Here is a 17,423-nt window from a genome sequence, read left to right as displayed (position 1 = left end):
GGGAGTTTGCAGGACTAGAATTCAACTCTTGGGGTTGTGGCCAAGGCCCAGCAGGGAGTCACTTGTGTGGTTAAAACTGCCCCATGCACTGAGCTGTTTGCTATGATCACAGATGCAGGGAGGCCTTCCAGATCCCAGCTGAGTTGAAGAAAAATGGGGTTGGAAGTTGAGGTCAGTACTGCTGCCTGTGTGCTTCCCTCACCTCTCTCTAGACCTCCAAGGCCTAGAAATGTCATTTGTTAGGCCCTCACTACTTGCCAAGTATAGCAGCCACAGGTGGTCAAAAACTGTCACCCTTGTCTACTTGCAGATGAGGCACTGGTGAGTAGGGGGGCTGGCCTGCAGGCTAAAACTCAGTCTGGGTAGACTGGGCCTTGGATGGTAGTATGCTGTGTCCTTACAAAAGAACTGAGTCTGGCCTAGGTTTTAGGAGTATTTTCAAAGGGACCAGATTGCTTAAGTCAAGTCAATTTAAGGTGCCAAAGAAAGGGTATCCAGTGCTGCCCTTGGCCTCTACTCACAGCATCTAGTCTGTCAGAGAACCTTGTTGGGCACAGACCTATACTGGGAGGGGTGGGCAAGACCTGGCCTCTCTGCTTTCCACAGCTGAGAGCTTGGACCCCAGGGTCTGAGCCCTCTGGGTGTTCTAGCCACTGTATGCGGAAACAAGCCTGGTACTGAACCAGATACAGGGCCTCCTTCAGAAATCCTCTTTATTATGGCATTTGGTGGATGCAGCTTAGATCAGGTCCTTCTCTAGGTGTATATATACTGAGGAAGAGGCCAGAGCCCTGACGGACAGATACAGGGCCTCCTTCAGAAATCCTCTTTATTACGGCATTTGGTGGATGCAGCTTAGATCAAGTCCTTCTCTAGGTGTATACTGAGGAAGAGGCCAGAGCCCTGACGGGCAAACCCTCAGCCCTGGGTCCAGTGGCCTCTCAGGCCATGCTGCTGCTCAGCTGCATGGCAAAGTCCTGCACGTGCTCCTTCAGAGTCTGACGAGCATCCGCCTGTGCCCGCTTCTCCCGTGCCCTCTCCTGCTGCAGCTTGGTCAGCCGCAGCCGCAGCCGCTGTTCCCGCCGCTTGCAGGCTTGCAGCTGGCGCTGGGCCTTGTCCAGAGCATCAAGTGCAGCCTCAGCCCGCCGCTTCCAGAGCAGGGCACTGCCCACCTGGTAGCTGTGCTCATTCTGGATGTAGGCTCCAGCGGGTGGTGGAAGGCGCAGCATGTAGGCTGAGGGTGAGACAGGCCGCGGCTCAAGAGGGGATGGCTGCCGCTCTGGCTCTCGCTCTGGTGAAGGCTGAGTGCTACAGCCCGCTTCATCCGCTTGGGCACCCAGGGGCCCCAGGAGGTCTGAGAAGGGGCTGCTGAGGCCAGGCTCCAGCCTTCCAGTGGGAGAAGAAGGCAAAGCAGCAGGTGCTGAGGCCTCTTCCACAGGAAAGCAGGAGACATCAGCAGGTGGAGGTGGAGAGAAAGGAGTTGTGGGCCCTCGGCCCTCCGAGTAGCTGTGGGGAGAGAGAGAGACTGACCAGTCAGGCTAAGATCTTGCCAGACCCCGCTTCACTAGCTCCCTGAACCCTCTCCACAGCCTTAGACACCCTAAAGCCAAATCCCTCAGACTTGGGGTGGGAGTGGGGCACCCCCCACCTGTAGCACATACCGCTTCCTGCATCGCCGGAGCCGGCTGACATCAGGGGGGCCAGGTGTGTAATTGTGCCCCTTGCTCTTGGTTGTCCGGCGCAATTTGGAGAAAGTCTCAAATATCGTGGGAACTGCCCCCTCCTTCAGCCTGTGATACCCACTGTGGGTGAAAGCAGCTTGCATGAGATGGAGAACAAGCGCTGCCACTCCCAGCTGACCTGCGGGGGTGCAGAGCCTGCATGCCCTCCAGCACCCCAGAGCAGGGTCTCCACTGCTACCAAGGTGGGAGTGGGAAGGCATACAGCAAAGAATTAGTTTTGGGAATGTCAAGTTAGGCAGAGTTACACCAATCTCTTCCCCGCAGGCCTCTTCAAAGTTACGGTGCATGGAAAAGCTCCACCAGAACCGAGTTAACAACCAAAAAGAATTATTTCATTTGTGGACTTGGGGGGAAGGACTGGAGTGCTAAAAACACCTTCTGGAAAAGCTAATGTTTTTTTCTTGCATCACTGGCACAGTCATCCTGAGGTGAGTCTTATTGTCCTCATCTGTCAGAAGAGGAAACTGAAGTACAGAGATGGGAAGAGGCAGCTACCCTCGAAGCCAGGTCTGCCTGTTCCCGTGCCAGCTGCTCTAGGGACCTCCTATAGAGGCCCCAATACTGGCTGGCAAGGAGCTCACCTGATTCCCACCAGTTCAAAGCAGTTCTCTTCGAAGTGTTTGGAGCAGAAGTAGATGTACTCGGATGCTGGGTCCCATAGGCCCTGGCCGCTGGGGTCCAGCCTCTGGCAGTTGGCCAGCCACAAGCCACGCCTTGGGTTATCCTTTTTGGGAAGTCTGTGGAGCCACAAACCCGTGAGCCGCAGGCTGCCTGCAGCCCTGGGCTCATGCTGCCTAAGCTCCCCAGGTGGGAAGAGCAGGCCCTGAACATGTTGCCAAGAGACTGCCCTTCAATCCTGTCAGGTAAGCACCGCCCACCCGGGCAGACGAAGAAACTGAGGCCTAAAAAGGAGAGCAACTTGGTAAGGACCATCCAGCAGGTAAGAGTCGCAGAACAGTCCCCGCAAACTTCCAGTTCTTTCTTTCCAGTCTAAACTCATTCCCACCCAAACTGTCCTCTTCATCCTCTCCACCCACAAATTCAAGTCTTCCCCCGCGCAACTTGAGAAGGCGCATGCGCAATCGTGGCTTCACGCGGTGGGCAAAGTGGGCACATGCACACGTGAACCTTCGCGCGCCAGCACGCACGCGCGCTGACCTGTGAAAGGAGATGCCGCGGTTGCGCGTTTCGCGCGTATCCCGAGTGCAGCAGCCGGCGGCGGAGCAGTGACGCGGCATCTGGGGAAGAGGCGGGAGCTTGGTCGCGGGCGGATGTCCGGACCAGGAGGGGCCTCGCGCCCCCAGCCGCCGCTCCGATTCGGGCGGCCTTGGCCTTCCGGGTTTCTCCTGGCTGGATCTCGCCCGAGCCTCTTCCCAGCCGGTCCTCCTGACTCCCGTCAGCGGCGCTCACGGTCGCGCCATTGCTAAGCCGCCGAAGTCTCGCGATGTGTGGAGAGTGGCGGAAGTTAGTACCATAGAGACTCGGAAGCGCGGAGCGGTCGCCCGAGGGGAGGGGCGATCCCCGGAAGCGGCGGGATCGCGGTGTCGCCGCAATGCTGGCGTCATCTCGTGGTCTTTGGACGCCTGCGCCTTCGCAATGTGGGTACCTCTCCTTTGTTTTTTCGGGGTTAATTCTTGGCAGTCAATGCCCGGCATCCAACACTCGGCGGCGCAGAGCCGGGCGTAGCGGTCTGCGCGGTGCGGCAGCGGGAAACTGGCAGTGCCTCAGGATCCATGCAAGCCGCCCGGGGAGGCCCCGATCGCAAGAAAGGAAACCCCCACGGCAAGAAGTGGTGACCGGAACGCGTGATCTAAAGAACGTGACACAAACCAGTACTCACGATTTAACTTCTGGAGAGGTGTTGGTACCCTGACTCGGATCGCTAAGGTGCTAAGGTAAGGGGTCCTCGCCCGGGCTAGAGGACCGAAGTACATCCGACCTAACTTTGGCTACTCCGGTTTCTAACTTCTCTCCGGACATGATTCTTTTTCTCTCCTCTTTATTTTTTTCTTCTCTGCAAGACTTCCGAACAGGAGTCCCTCTGGGGATCACAGCTTCTCTCATTGGCTGCCACGCTCCTCGAGTTTGTTGCTTTCATCTCCTAGACTCTAGCATGGGGTTTCCTGCTGTTTGTCTCTGGAACACAAGAACTTGGCCACATCTCTGGTCCTTTGCTTTTGAAAACATTCTTGCTGATTCCGATAACCGAGACTTTAATCTCCGCCTGTCTCCTGTCCCACCTGCTTTCTATCCGCGGGAGGCATGAGGACACTTGGAACTGGGTCATAATTGGACTATATAATTTCAGCCGCATCCGACAGTACATTTCTCAGAGAACTGAAATCTGTAAGCGCCAGTGGCAACCGCTGCCTTTGGAAGCATTAGCTCTCTTTTGACTATTTAGATTGGCCATTCTAAGAGGGAGCTTGGGACACAGTAAGGTGGTTAATACATACCGATGCCAGGAGTAGGGAGTCTAGGAAGATTGATCATAGGACATAAAATCTATAGGTCCCAAAAGACGAGCTCAGGTTTTCATAGTGTGTGGGCAGCCTAGGCTGCTGCTGCTGGAGACGTTTAGCCAGAGGTCAGTGGGATACTCAGGGACACCTGACTACCTGCTAATAACTATGGGAAATCAAGGATGCATGATCCCCATCAGTTCCAAAAGGTTCTTGGAAATACATGAACACCTGTAGATATCTAAAAACATTCTTTATTCATTACAGGTTGCTCATCGATATGGGGGAACATCTTCCATTCCACCTGAGTTCCTGCTGGGATACATCTTAATTGGAGTAGATATAAACTAGGTGACATAAGGAAAAAAAGATTAATATTTTGTAACATATATGGCCCCAATATAAATTAGGAAACAGAGGAAAATGAGGAAATGTAAGCCTAAGTTATATCGTTTTACAACTAGATTTATTCTGCAGAAGACAGGGAAAATGGTCTGAAATCCCCTACATGCAGGCCTTTATGATTCTATACCAAAAATCTTGCTCTCTATAGTCCCCGCACCCAGAAACCAGGGGCAAGGGAGAGCCCTCCTGATATTCTGGATGCTTCCCTTCTCAACAACCCACTGTCTGTCAGGGGGGACCTCAGATACCCCCCCCCAATCTGGAGGCAGGGCCCCCCTTCCCTCATCTATTCCTGACAGTCCCAATTCAGAACCAGGGCCAATAAATAGGCCCTCTGCCTTATACTCCCATTTATCTAAGCCTTTCTGGAAACGTAGAAGTCAGCCCTGCAGGAGTCACCCATAGTGAGACTTCCTATCATCCTGCACCCCAAAAAATACTACCCTTGTGGGAGGTAGCTGATGGAAAAGGGATTATTTGAGTCCACGTCCGTCTCTTGAGGGACTTAGTTCAATGTAAGGAAAGGCTTGGATAGTCCTCTGCAGACTCCTCCTGATTCAGTGATAATTTGCAAGCACAGACTTTTTGGCCTTTGACCTAACTCGGAGAGAGATTTATATTGTAATTACTACTTGCTGCACTCCCGAAGAAACACAATCTGGGAGGCAGCTCAACAGCATGGAGATCAAATGTCAGTTGATCAACCGGACACCTATGTTGGAGGAGCCCAAGCGGTCCCTAACCAGGACCCAAATTATAGAATTGGGAAATCAGAGAAGGGACCATATGGTTTTGTGCCTCTTAGGAGGAATGAGAAAATGCATTAAAAAGCCTATTAACTATGAAAAGTTAAAAGGAATAACTCAGGAAAGATGAAAACCTAGCCCTTTTCCACGGGTGACTTATAGAGGCCTATAGAAAATATACCAACCTAGATCCTTCTATCCCTGAGGGCCAGTCTTTTAATGGGCCAACATTTTATTAATCGGTCAGCCCCTGATTGTCAGGAAAAACTCCAGAAGTTTTAGGATCTCAAACGCCAATGGCATAACTACTGGACATCGCCTTCTTTAAAAACTGTGACCAAAATTAAGAGGAAAAGCTCCAGCATGAGAAAAGACAGAATAGGGCCCAGGCTAAATTAATAGCCCTGGCTGTCAGCAGTACAGTTGGAAATATCCTGCCACCTCAGGGCCACTCAGAGGGACCAAGAAGACCCCACACTACAGGTAATCAAGGTAATGGAACCTGCTTCAAATGCAAGCTGCCCCCAGGGCCATGTCCTCTCTACAAAGATACAGGCCATTGGAATGAAGACTGCCCCCAGTCTGAGTATGGAAGCAATCTGCCTCAACAATGGCTACACTAGAGGATTGAAGAGGCCTGGGGATACCAATGGCCCTAAAACCCACCAATGACCTCATCACCACCAAAGAACCCTGGGTGACCCTAGACATGGCAGGTAAGCAATCTGATATTCTTATTGATACAGGGGCCACTTAATCTGCTCCGATCTCTTACACTGGACCTTTAACCTCCAAGAATATACTTATTACTGGGGTAAATGGAGATCCTAAAACCTGTTTCTTTATCCTCTCTCTTCCTTGCCAATTCTGAGGTAAATTAATCACATTTTTTCCTAGTTATGCCCCACTGTCCTATATTCCCCTGCTGGGGAGAAACCTTCTAAATAGCTCAGGGAATATATTAAGGTTTACCAGGAGACACCCCTGGACCAGCTTTAACCATGATACTATCTGAGGATGGTACCGTTACTCAGGTCCCAGCTTATACCCTAGAAAAGGTAGAATCTTCAATTTGGGACCAGGGTATTCCTGGCAAGGCCTTAACAGCTTAACTAATAGTAATAAATCTACGGCCTGGGATTAAATACCCTCGTAAAAACAGTATCTACTTCAGAAAGCAGCCCTGAAGGGACTTCAACTTTTCATAGAAAAAAATTTTAAACATGGCTTCCTGGTACCCTGTCAGTTACCATATAACACCCTCATTCCCATAAGCAAACCTAATGGAGAATATCAAACGGTCCAGGATTTAAGGGCAATAAATGAAGCTGTGGTTCCTCTTCATCCTGTTGTAGCAAATCCACATACCATACTAGCCCAAATCCCGGTTGATACCAATGGGTTTACTGTCCTAGATTTAAAAAATGCCTTTTTTTGGGGGGTGGGGAGGACAGTCCTGTCCATCTGCCTTCACAATATTTGTTTGCTTCTTAGTGGACGGATCCTGTGACTGGGTGTTCACAACCATATATACTTGGGCAGTACTACCCCAGGGATTTAGGGATAGTCCCATTTGCCCAGATGCTGGGAAAGGACTTAAAAGACAACCACAGTTTACAAAGGGGACTATTCTCCAATATATAGATGATCTCCTAATGTGCAGTCCCTCTAGAGAAGCCTCAAATCAAAATACTATCACTGTTCTTAATTTTCTCGAAGGTCGAAGAGAAAAGGTTTCACAAAAAAAGCTCAGGTCTCTCAGCAATGAGTCAGCTATCTAGGATATATCTTAACTCTTGGAAATAGACAGCTATCTGGGGGCCAGAAACAGGCCATTCTAAGCTCTGAGGTTCCAAAAACTAAAACAATTATACTTGTTCCTTGGAATGGCAGGTTTCTGCAGTATCTGGATCCCAGAGGTTGGACTAATAGCTAAGCCTTTATATTAGGCCACTGAGGGCCCTGATTAAAAACCTCTGGAATGGACAGGAGAATAAAATAGAGATTTTGAGGAAATTAAAAGGGCCCTAACCAAGGCCCCAGCCTTAGGCCTTCTTGATTTAAATAAGCCCTTTTTACTGAATGTAGCAGAGAAACAAGAAACAGTAATGAAAATCCTAGTACAGAAACTAGAGGACATCCCTTAGCCGGTGAGTTACTAAGAGGCTAGATAACATAGCCTGTGATGACCACACTGCCTAAGGACAGTAGTGCCGCTGCTTTAATAGTAGAGGAAGCCAACAAATTAACCTGAAGGCAAAGACTAGAAGTTTTCACCTCATATCAAGTCCAGGGAGTCTTAGAAATGAAGGGCCATCTCTGGCTTACTAGAGGAAGACTCACTAAATATCAGGCCCTTCTTTTAGATATTCCGGAGGTTATTCTAAAGCCCTGTAATACTTTAAATGCAACTTCTCTTATGCCAACTGAGACGTCCCCAGTGCTAACCCGTTCCTGCCTAGACGTCATTGGCCAGGTTTATTCAAGCAGAATCAACCTTTTAGATATACCCCTTGACAATCAGGAAGAATGGTTTGCTGAGGGCAGCAGCTTTATACAAAATGGACAAAGAAAAGCAGGATATCCTGTTGTGAGCCTATAGGAGGTCATAGAGGCTCATCTTTTGCCAATCATGACCTTGGCTTAAAAGGCAGAGCTCATTGCTTTGATGTGAGCTTTAATCCTAGGAAAAGATAAAATCGACTATTTACATAGATTCAAAATATGCCTTCCTTGTTCTACAGGCTCATGCCACCATCTAGGAAGAAAGAGGACTTTTAACTGCCAAAAATACCACTATTAAACAGGGGCCAGAAATCCTACAATTCCTAGCGGTGGTCAAGGAACCAAAACAGGTAGAGGTAATACACTGAGGCAGCCATCAAAAAGATGGGTGCTATATGGTTCAGGAAAATAATAAGGCAGAGAAAGAAACTAAGAGGGCTATCCCCCAAACTACCACCAAATTAGCATTATTCCCTTCTGGGAAAATTCACCAATAGGGTCTTAAGCTTCCATGCTTTGTCTCACTCCTTTAGCCACTGCCACCCTTGCTGCTACTTATGTAACTAAATCATAAAACTCAACAGTATCTTCTATCTGGATTCCTTCCTAGTAAATCAGGATATTTCCTTTGTGAGACAAATACTTACCTTTGGATATAGCCCTCTCCGATTATCTACTCATGCATGCTCTTTCCACCACACCCCGTCTCTGATTAAAAAGAATACGCATCTTGATTCCCTTATTAGTTAGACTGGGAATAGCGACCACAGCAGCCATGGGAATGGCAAGAATGGACTGGGAATAGTGACTGGAGGAGCCACAGGACCGGCAGGAATAATTACCTCCTCACAAGTATACCACAACCTCTTACTTGAGCTAGCAGATCTAAACACCTGGTGGCCATTTCTATTAGACATTTTCAAAACCAATTCATTAGCAGCAGTGGTTTTACAAAACAGCAGAGCACTTGATACCTTAATTGCCAAGGGAGGTGTTTGCACCATGTTAAATGAACAATGCTGTTTTGAGGTCAAACAGGCCAGGTACAAGAAGACATTCAGGGGTTCCTATCCAAGGCATCCCAACTTATCAAGCAGGCTGCCCAGGGTTAGTTCTCTTGGGAAACTACCTGGTCTTGGGTTTCCTGGCTCCTTCCCTTTGTTGGCCCTCTCATCTCAATACTTCTCCTCTTTGGACCATGAATATTTAATCTAATAAAATTATCTTTTCCAGATTATAACAGTTTCATGTTAAAACGATGATTATGCAGGGATTTCAACCCATTCCTTTGAGACAGAACCGACAGCTACAGCAGAGTGAACACTGGGATCCCTTGACCAGGCAGGGTGGGAATTCCGTGGTCCTCACTAGATAGAGCCTACTGCCCCTTATCAGCAAGAAGCAGCTAAAGAAGGCTGATCTTGGTCCCTCATCTCCCCACAAAAGATTTTGAGGATCAGGTCTCTCAGTGGATACAAAGCAGGAGTTAAACAGGACCCAGGGTAGCTCTGACATTCAGCTGTGAGATCTGGCTTACCTTCCAAAACCACTGTTATGTGATTGGCCCAGACTAAAGACTGTCTTAAGGAACCACAAATCCCCAGGCAGTGCACATGCAAATTGTAGTCTCTAGTATCCTGAAGTAATCTCTTGCTCATTATAAGTTTACTATACATATCATTAGCATTGAGGGTTTCGCTCAAGATGGTGAACAGAAAACCCAAGTAAGGAAAACAAATCAAGGGGTGGCCTTCAGAGGAAATCAGGAACGCCAACCCATATAATCTGCAAATCTAGAAACCAGTCAGGACGTAGCTCACTCACAGGCAGACCATAATCTTCCTATGCCCATAATCTTGCTTAATAAAGCCATTACTTTCACTCATACTCTGTCTCTGTCGAATTCTTTCGGCAAGAAAGACAAGGACCAAGGATTTATGATTGCCTGGTGGCAGTGCCTGTAATGGGAAGGGTGGGCGGTAGTTCTGGGGAAGTGTGTTGGGCAGAAGGTTCTATGTAATGACTTGCCTTAATGACTTGTTGCAGGGACATGACGGAAAAGCTAAGGGCCTTTGTGGAAAGGGAGGTCAGGAAGTGGCTTTGAGTTAGGTGAGGCAGCTTTAAGGGCCCCTCCCAAGAGTTAGGGTGAAAACAGCCATGCCATGACTCAGAAAAAAACCAGATTACTTTTCCATTCTCCAAAGAACAAGCATGGGTTGGGACAAAGGATTTAAAGAATGTTTAAAATAATCAAAGTATTTTTTTTCCTACTTCCCTGAGCCATGCCTTTTGAAGCCTTTCTAGGAGTAATGCAGTAGCTAAACATGCAGACACAATTAAACATACATAATTTTTTCAGTCTAAGAGGAAACATGTTTTTTCCCTATAAATCCACTTGGAAAAAGGCAGGTATCAGGGGAATTTTGTCACAGTGCAGCACAAGGGACAGATGATGCCTCAATACAGAAACTTTAATAGGTAAACATATCTTGTAATGTTATAGATGGGAATACAAAGGGATGGTTGCCAGCTGCACTCTTCCATTCAGTATTCTTCTCCTTCTTCGGCCTCTGCTTCCACAGAATCCACGCCCACCTCTTCATAATCTTTCTCCAGAGCTGCCAGGTCCTCCCGGGCCTCAGAGAACTCCCCTTCCTCCATGCCCTCCCCCACATACCAGTGCACAAAGGCTCGCTTTGCATACATGAGATCGAACTTATGGTCCAGGCGGGCCCAGGCCTCGGCGATGGCGGTGGTATTGCTCAGCATGCACACAGCCCGCTGCACCTTGGCCAAGTCTCCCCCAGGGACGACGGTGGGGGGCTGGTAGTTGATGCCCACCTACCAGAGAAGGGAAACATAAAAGTTTATGTTGTGGCTTCAGAAATAGTAGCTTGTTTTTCAAAACTGAACCTATGGACATGGTTTAAATGATGCCCCACAGAAATTGGTACATTATTTTTTGGCAATATCTACATTTAATATCCTTTATATACTTTCACTTCTTGAGTTTACCCAAACGAGAGCACAAAGCTACATGTATAAAAATGTTTATGTACTTAGGTTAACACACTGTAATAACAAAACTGGAAACATGTCCATCATGGGGAACTATGATGGAACTAAGTTAAAATATTATGCCCATACCATGAAACACTATGTACCATCATAAAAAAGAATGAGCACTCTGTCCTGGCATATAAATTTGTCCAAGGTATATGGTATACTTGGTAAGAAAACTAGCAAGTTGAATTCTATGTATTTATGCTTACAAATAGTTATAGCATAACAAACAGGCTAGAGCCCTGGACAGTTAAGGGAACATCATGCTAGAGAAATACAAATGCTTGGGAGTGTGCCAAGGCAGTCACCACCTGTCCTGGTAAGCAGAAAGCAGCCACCAGGCACACAGCCAGTCTCCAAAAGTCTGGAGGGGCAGGAAAAGGATACATGGGGTTCCAACCCTGATCAAGGGGTACCCTCCCACAGCTCTAAGGCCAGGCCAGACAGCCCCTCCCAAGTGGGAACGCTGCTAGCTTTCTGTTCTTTTTGGCCATCTGTGTTCAGTGAGTTTAGTCTGTCACCTATGTGAAAAAATTGTGCATCCTTTGCCTATGTTGCTGGCCTCTGTCAACATCACCCATATAATGAGGCATAATGTACCTTTACACAGAATATCTCTTGAAAGACAAAGCTCTGGGGAAGGGAAGAGAACTTTAGTTTTTCAGCCTTTTGCATTGTTTTAATATTTTGCCACATGCATTTTTATAACTGAAAGTATTTAAATATGGAAGAGTCCTTGAAAAGAGCATATCCCTGAGCAAATGACATACAGTGAAATTATAAACCAAACCAAAAAAAAAGCAATGAGAATTCAACATGGTTCATCTGAGGCTGGACTGTCTTCTGTGGAGACAGTAGAAGCTTTAACTTCGTGCACCTCCCCATAGATCAGCCTCCCTACTGGGTCACAGGAGCCAGAGACTTAGCTACAATAGAAAATCTGGGTACAGGGCACAGACCTCCCAGCTGAGGCTGTCATGGATGTCCTTACTTTCCAAAGGTCACAGTGACTGACTGAAAGAATTGCCTCCACTCAAGTCAAGAACTTGGTAATTAGACACAAAGAACGGAAGGTTTCAGTTCCAATCTATTACCTCTAATGTCTGCAAACCTATGTAAGTCTAAATGAATATTTCCAGATTGGTGAAACCTGTTGTAGATTTTACCCTTACCTGTGAGTCACTTTAAATCAGTTTTATGTCCACAGAGATGATCTGTGTGTCTTAAAGTGGAACTGACAAAGGGCGAGACAACTTCGACAACTTGTGTGTAGTCACAGGCAAGCTATAGCCATTCCAAATGGGAATATGACACATATTACCACTACCTGTCATTTTCAATCTGGCATGGCCCTGGAACTTGCAACTCCCCAAACTCCTCAGAGTACCATCAGGGCTTACAAATGTGGGGTCTACAGCTTTATCTAATGCAGAAACCAACTGTGAGCAAGGACTTAAAGAAGATGGAACAAAGTTAACGAACCCAAGCATGATGAAGCACTTAGCCTGATAACAGGTCTAGAGCCTAACATTGTTATTCGGCTTCCAAGTACATGTTGGAATAGGTTTACAGTAATGCCCAGATTTCAAATATTTGTGAGTTACCAAAATGCCCAGAAAATTCCTACATTTCTATTTAAGAAAAAACTGCTATTTTAAGAAAATTCCTATTATGAGAAAAAGTATCATTTCTAAGGCCAACCAACGTTTCCTGCACTAATTCCACCATCCAAATGGGAACAAAGATCCTTCAGAAAATTTCCTGTTTTGTTAAAAAATTTTCTCACCACAGATGAACAGTGTGATGACTCAGAAAAGAAGTTACATGACACCACCGAATAAACTACCACTCTGATACAATTATTTATGACCACACCAAGAGTGTAGTGGCCATGGAACAGGGGTGTTCTCCACGAGGGCAGCATTCTATTGCAAGGTCTACTAAATGCTGAAAGGTTAAACCACTCGCTATCACGCAGCCCTACCTTAAATCCTGTCGGGCACCAATCCACAAACTGGATGGTGCGCTTGGTCTTGATGGTAGCGATGGCCGCGTTGACATCTTTCGGAACCACGTCCCCCCTGTACAACATGCAGCAGGCCATGTACTTGCCGTGGCGAGGGTCACACTTGACCATCTGATTGGCCGGCTCGAAGCAGGCATTGGTGATCTCAGCCACGGACAGCTGCTCGTGGTAGGCCTTCTCAGCAGAGATGACCGGGGCGTAAGTGGCCAGGGGGAAGTGGATGCGGGGGTACGGGACCAGGTTGGTCTGGAATTCCGTCAAGTCCACGTTCAGGGCCCCGTCGAAGCGCAGGGAGGCCGTGATGGAGGACACGATCTGCCCAATCAGACGATTGAGGTTGGTGTATGTGGGCCGCTCGATATCCAGGTTGCGCCGACATATGTCATAGATGGCCTCATTGTCCACCATGAAGGCACAGTCAGAATGTTCCAAGGTTGTGTGGGTGGTCAAGATGGAGTTGTAGGGCTCCACCACAGCCGTGGACACCTGGGGGGCTGGGTAAATGGCAAATTCGAGCTTGGACTTCTTGCCGTAGTCCACCGAGAGCCGCTCCATGAGCAGAGATGCAAACCCAGAGCCGGTGCCACCCCCGAAGCTGTGGAAGATGAGGAAGCCCTGCAGCCCCGTGCACAGATCCGCCTGAGGGAAAGCAGAGACCGTGATTAATACCTGCATACGCCATACCGCCAGTCTCCAACAGGCTGCGGGTTGCTTCTCCTTGCCTCTACAAGAGCACATGGATTCAAATTGTCCCCAGTGAACATTCATTACACTTTGAGGTGAGGCAAAGCAGACACTAAGATGTATGAATGCACTTCAGAAAGGAAGATGACAGAGTCACAATTCTGGCCTGGGTTTTGCCAAAATGACCTCCTGGTCCCAATGCAAGGCCTACTCTCTCATCCAGGACAATGTCAACAGGAAGCCTTCCCAGTGATCTTACCAGTTTGCGGATCCGGTCCAGGACCAGGTCAACAATCTCCTTGCCGATGGTGTAATGGCCTCTGGCGTAATTATTGGCTGCGTCTTCCTTTCCAGTGATCAGCTGCTCCGGATGGAAGAGCTGCCTGTAGGTCCCTGTGCGCACTTCATCTACAATGAGGACAAAGACACGTGTGCCTCAGGTCTTTAAGGATGATTGTTAATTCACCAGCATGGAGAGATTCGGAGACCGTTCAATTATACTGAGCACATGCTGTTCCTTGTAGGTCAACAGCACCAGAGAGCACCTCTATGTTAATATACAGATCACAAGTGCAATCTATGGCTCTAGGGAGGTAACTCAAATACCAGCTTGACCTATTCCCAAAAAAGGGAGCAGAGCTCTCACCCATCCCCGCCTAGGCAATTCTACATGTACATATTTATATGAAAGGGTATAATTAAAGGAAAAATACTGGAGTACTAGACAGTCACCATGCCAGCGTGACTTTTGCCAGGCAGTGTTAACAGAGCATGCTGTGTGGCCTGGGTCTCCCAGATTGTAAAGTGACATTCTGTCATCCCCTGGGTGGCCAGTGACAGGTACTCTCTTTGGAAACTACCTCAGGCATCTAACCTGGAGGAACCCAGTGAATGTTCTCTACTTACCATCCTATATCTGAGATGCAGGTCAAGACTGTCTTGCACAGCATTAAGATGGGACGTCGCCCGGCACCCCGCAAGCAGGGTCTGTAAGACCACCTGCCTGGGGCTGAGGCAGTCACAAATAAATCTGTCACCGGCCCATCTTACTGCTGGCAAAGCAGCTTATTTTTCTGCATGTGAGGGTTTCTTAAATCAGAAATTGAGCCCATTTCAAGCACTACCTTTCAGTTTCTCACCTAACATGGTCACGGACATACCCATGTGTCCGTTCTTCCTTTCTGCAGAAGGATTCGAAGGAGCACACTTGAAGATTTGGCGAGGATCTTCTACCTTCCCTGAAAAGCCGCCCTCAGGCCCAAATACCTACCGACCACGGTGGGCTCCAGGTCCACAAACACTGCTCTGGGCACATGCTTGCCAGCCCCAGTCTCGCTGAAGAATGTATGGAATGAGTCGTCCCCACCGCCGATGGTTTTGTCACTTGGCATTTGCCCATCAGGCTGAATTCCATGTTCAAGGCAGTACAATTCCCAGCAGGCATTGCCGATCTGGACGCCGGCCTGTCCCACGTGGATAGAAATGCACTCTCGCTGGGAACCAGAACATAAATGTGAGACTCAGTTCATCTTCAAGGTAACTGTCACTATATGGCATGCAAGTGAGACCTGACACTATAAATTAATGACAAGGATACGTTGAGAAATGCATCATTAGCTGATTTCGTCATTGTGTGAGCATCACAGAGTGCACTCATACAAACCTAGATGGTCTAGCTTACTACACATCTAGGCTGTATGATACAGGTATGCCTCTGCAGGTAATTGTAACACAATGGAACATATTTGTGTAGCCTAGAAAAGGTACAGTGAAAATACAGTATAAAAGATAAAAAACTGTACATGCGTACAGGGCACTTACCCTGAACGGAGCTTACAGGACTGGAAGTTGCTCTGAGTAAGTCGGTGAGCGAGTGTGAAGGCCTAGGACATGACTGTGCACTACTATAGGCTTTATAAACACTGTCCCACAGGCCCTCCCCCTGCTTCCTTCTGACAGAGTCAGAAAAACAATGAAGCTGTCAATGCTCCTCTATGTTCAAGGATTGTGGGGAAGAGTGATCAGAAATATTTGGGAGAAACTGGCTGGGTAAGGCATAGATTACCACAATAGTGACTGTCAGGAGAGAGTGAAAAGTGGCCTGAGGATCAGGGAATAAGAAATTAAGATGGAGAGATAATACCAGTAATAAGGTATTATTGCATGTTTGGAGCTGTGATTAGATTAAGGAACTTGGCAGTATTCATTTAAAAAAAAATGTTTAATATGGGGAGGAGGTAGAAATGAGGATTCAATATTTTGAATTTGGAAATTTATTCTTTGTTCCACTGACCCTATCTGGCATAAAAAGCTCCCTCTGGCATTGAATTGATGGAAAAAATAAAACTTATCTGTGCTTTACATGATTACAATCTGAAAACATTTCCAAAGTACAGATACACTACCACAGAAAACTTTTATTAAAGTGGCAATGGCACTTCTTAAGATAGCTCCTATGAACCTGTATCTGCACAGGATCTTAGGTGGATAGAAATGCACTCTTGCTAGGAAACAATATAATTATGAGACCTACTCGTCTTTAGGTAATGATCACTATATGGCACACAAAATATAATTTAATATATGTACGTGTTTCAGAATGCTAAGGCTTTCTCAAACCTTATTTCCCACAAGGTTTATGTGACCCTCTTAGCTACCAGGTATCAAAGTTAGTCTTGGTACCTAAGTGTTTCCTGCTATACAAAAATTACGTTATTTTAAAACTTGGAAGCTGTAGGTCAATAGCAAAACTCCATGTTACAGCTAGTCATAGCAATTCTATAAATAGCAGTTTTTGATTGTGTCCTGATTAAAGGATGAGATAAAGAAGATAATAGTGTTGGGGAAGGAAATGTGGACTAGGACACAGGTCACCATGGCCAAAGCACTAATGGTCATTCCCCGAGTGTGTCTTCTATCTGCCCCTCTAGTTCTACCTTCTTTTCTCCATGCAGCTCTATGCTCCCGGAGGCTGACCCACGTGGGTGCATCAAAGGGTTTCTTTGCCCCCTGCTTCTGGTTACTTTAGTCAATGGCAGACAGCAGCTAGAGACCAGCTTAGAAGGTGGTGTGGTCAGGGTGTTCCTTCTCCAGCTCCCTCTCTGCCAGACTGCAATGGGTTGCTTGAGTTGGTTTATCAAGACCACAAGCTTTTAGCACTCAGCCTTTATTAAGCTGCCCTCACCCCTTCAAGCCTAGAGCAGAATGCTCTGTTTGACCATTTAGTGGCAGGAAGTTGAAGCTTCTAGATAAGTAGGGAACTATGTCCTCCAGCAAAAATATGAAGGTGGGTAAAACTGTTGGCACCTGAACACAAATCAAGGTACTGGCACCAAACTATACCAGTGGTTATTGGATTCTTCACACTTATGCACTCAGAGTTAAAAAGGATAAAAAAGGCCAATTTCATTTAGGAATGTCCTTGATGAAGCAAAAAGATTATTAAATTAACCTTCTGTACTGGACAAAATGGAACGTACACATAAAGTACTTGTGCACACGCTGAAATACTGCTGTCATGAGAAAAAGCATTTGTGTATTTGAATCCCCAACTGAACTAGCTCCCTATTTTTTCCCCCATGAAATGCTATTTGTATTTGAAAGAACTGGCTATTCAGACTGAGATATGTTATTTATGTTAACATGTGTTGCTTTAAAATCAACAAATATTTTTACAGTTGTTTTAATTTCTAATGGGATAAATACCAATATATTTATCCCATTAGAAATTAAGGCTCTTCGGTAATTTTTAATTAAGGGAGACCCTGAGACCAGAGAATTTGAGAACCGC

General features: G+C 47.0%; 2 protein-coding genes and 1 long non-coding RNA gene across 6 annotated transcripts; 1 reads left to right on the top strand and 2 right to left on the bottom strand.

Moving 5' to 3' along the window:
• Positions 1-695: 695 nt before the first annotated feature.
• Positions 696-3,167, bottom strand: THAP7 (THAP domain containing 7). Of its 3 annotated transcripts, XM_025044550.1 has the most exons (5): positions 2,901-3,167; positions 2,324-2,479; positions 1,662-1,802; positions 914-1,506; positions 696-801 (listed from the first exon to the last, which is right to left on the bottom strand). In XM_025044550.1, exons 1-4 carry the CDS (start codon positions 2,978-2,980, stop codon positions 942-944), a joined length of 942 nt encoding a protein of 313 aa, XP_024900318.1. In that variant the 5' UTR covers positions 2,981-3,167; the 3' UTR covers positions 696-801; positions 914-941. The 3 variants fall into 3 exon arrangements, with proteins under 3 accessions (XP_024900318.1, XP_006908706.1, XP_024900319.1); XM_006908644.3 differs by lacking the exon at positions 696-801 and having other exon boundaries at positions 804-1,506; XM_025044551.1 differs by lacking the exons at positions 696-801; positions 1,662-1,802 and having other exon boundaries at positions 804-1,506; positions 2,901-3,033.
• A 256-nt stretch (positions 3,168-3,423) lies between these two features.
• Positions 3,424-17,423, top strand: LOC107195443. Of its 2 annotated transcripts, XR_003045369.1 has the most exons (4): positions 3,424-3,637; positions 4,472-6,071; positions 14,821-15,169; positions 17,391-17,423. It is a non-coding gene; the product is annotated as an uncharacterized LOC107195443 (long non-coding RNA). The 2 variants fall into 2 exon arrangements; XR_001516576.2 differs by lacking the exon at positions 17,391-17,423 and having other exon boundaries at positions 14,821-16,462.
• On the bottom strand, positions 10,033-15,039 carry LOC102896769 (tubulin alpha-3 chain). Its single transcript, XM_006908643.3, has 4 exons — positions 14,904-15,039; positions 13,893-14,041; positions 12,908-13,588; positions 10,033-10,701 (listed from the first exon to the last, which is right to left on the bottom strand). The coding sequence occupies exons 1-4, from the start codon at positions 15,022-15,024 to the stop codon at positions 10,405-10,407; spliced, it is 1,248 nt and encodes a 415-aa protein (XP_006908705.1). The 5' UTR covers positions 15,025-15,039; the 3' UTR covers positions 10,033-10,404.

This window comes from Pteropus alecto, unplaced genomic scaffold, assembly GCF_000325575.1.
Source record: "Pteropus alecto unplaced genomic scaffold, ASM32557v1 scaffold113, whole genome shotgun sequence".
Lineage (NCBI taxonomy): Eukaryota > Metazoa > Chordata > Mammalia > Chiroptera > Pteropodidae > Pteropus > Pteropus alecto.
Note: the sequence above shows the minus strand (reverse complement) of the source record. Positions and strands in the feature narration are given on the sequence as shown.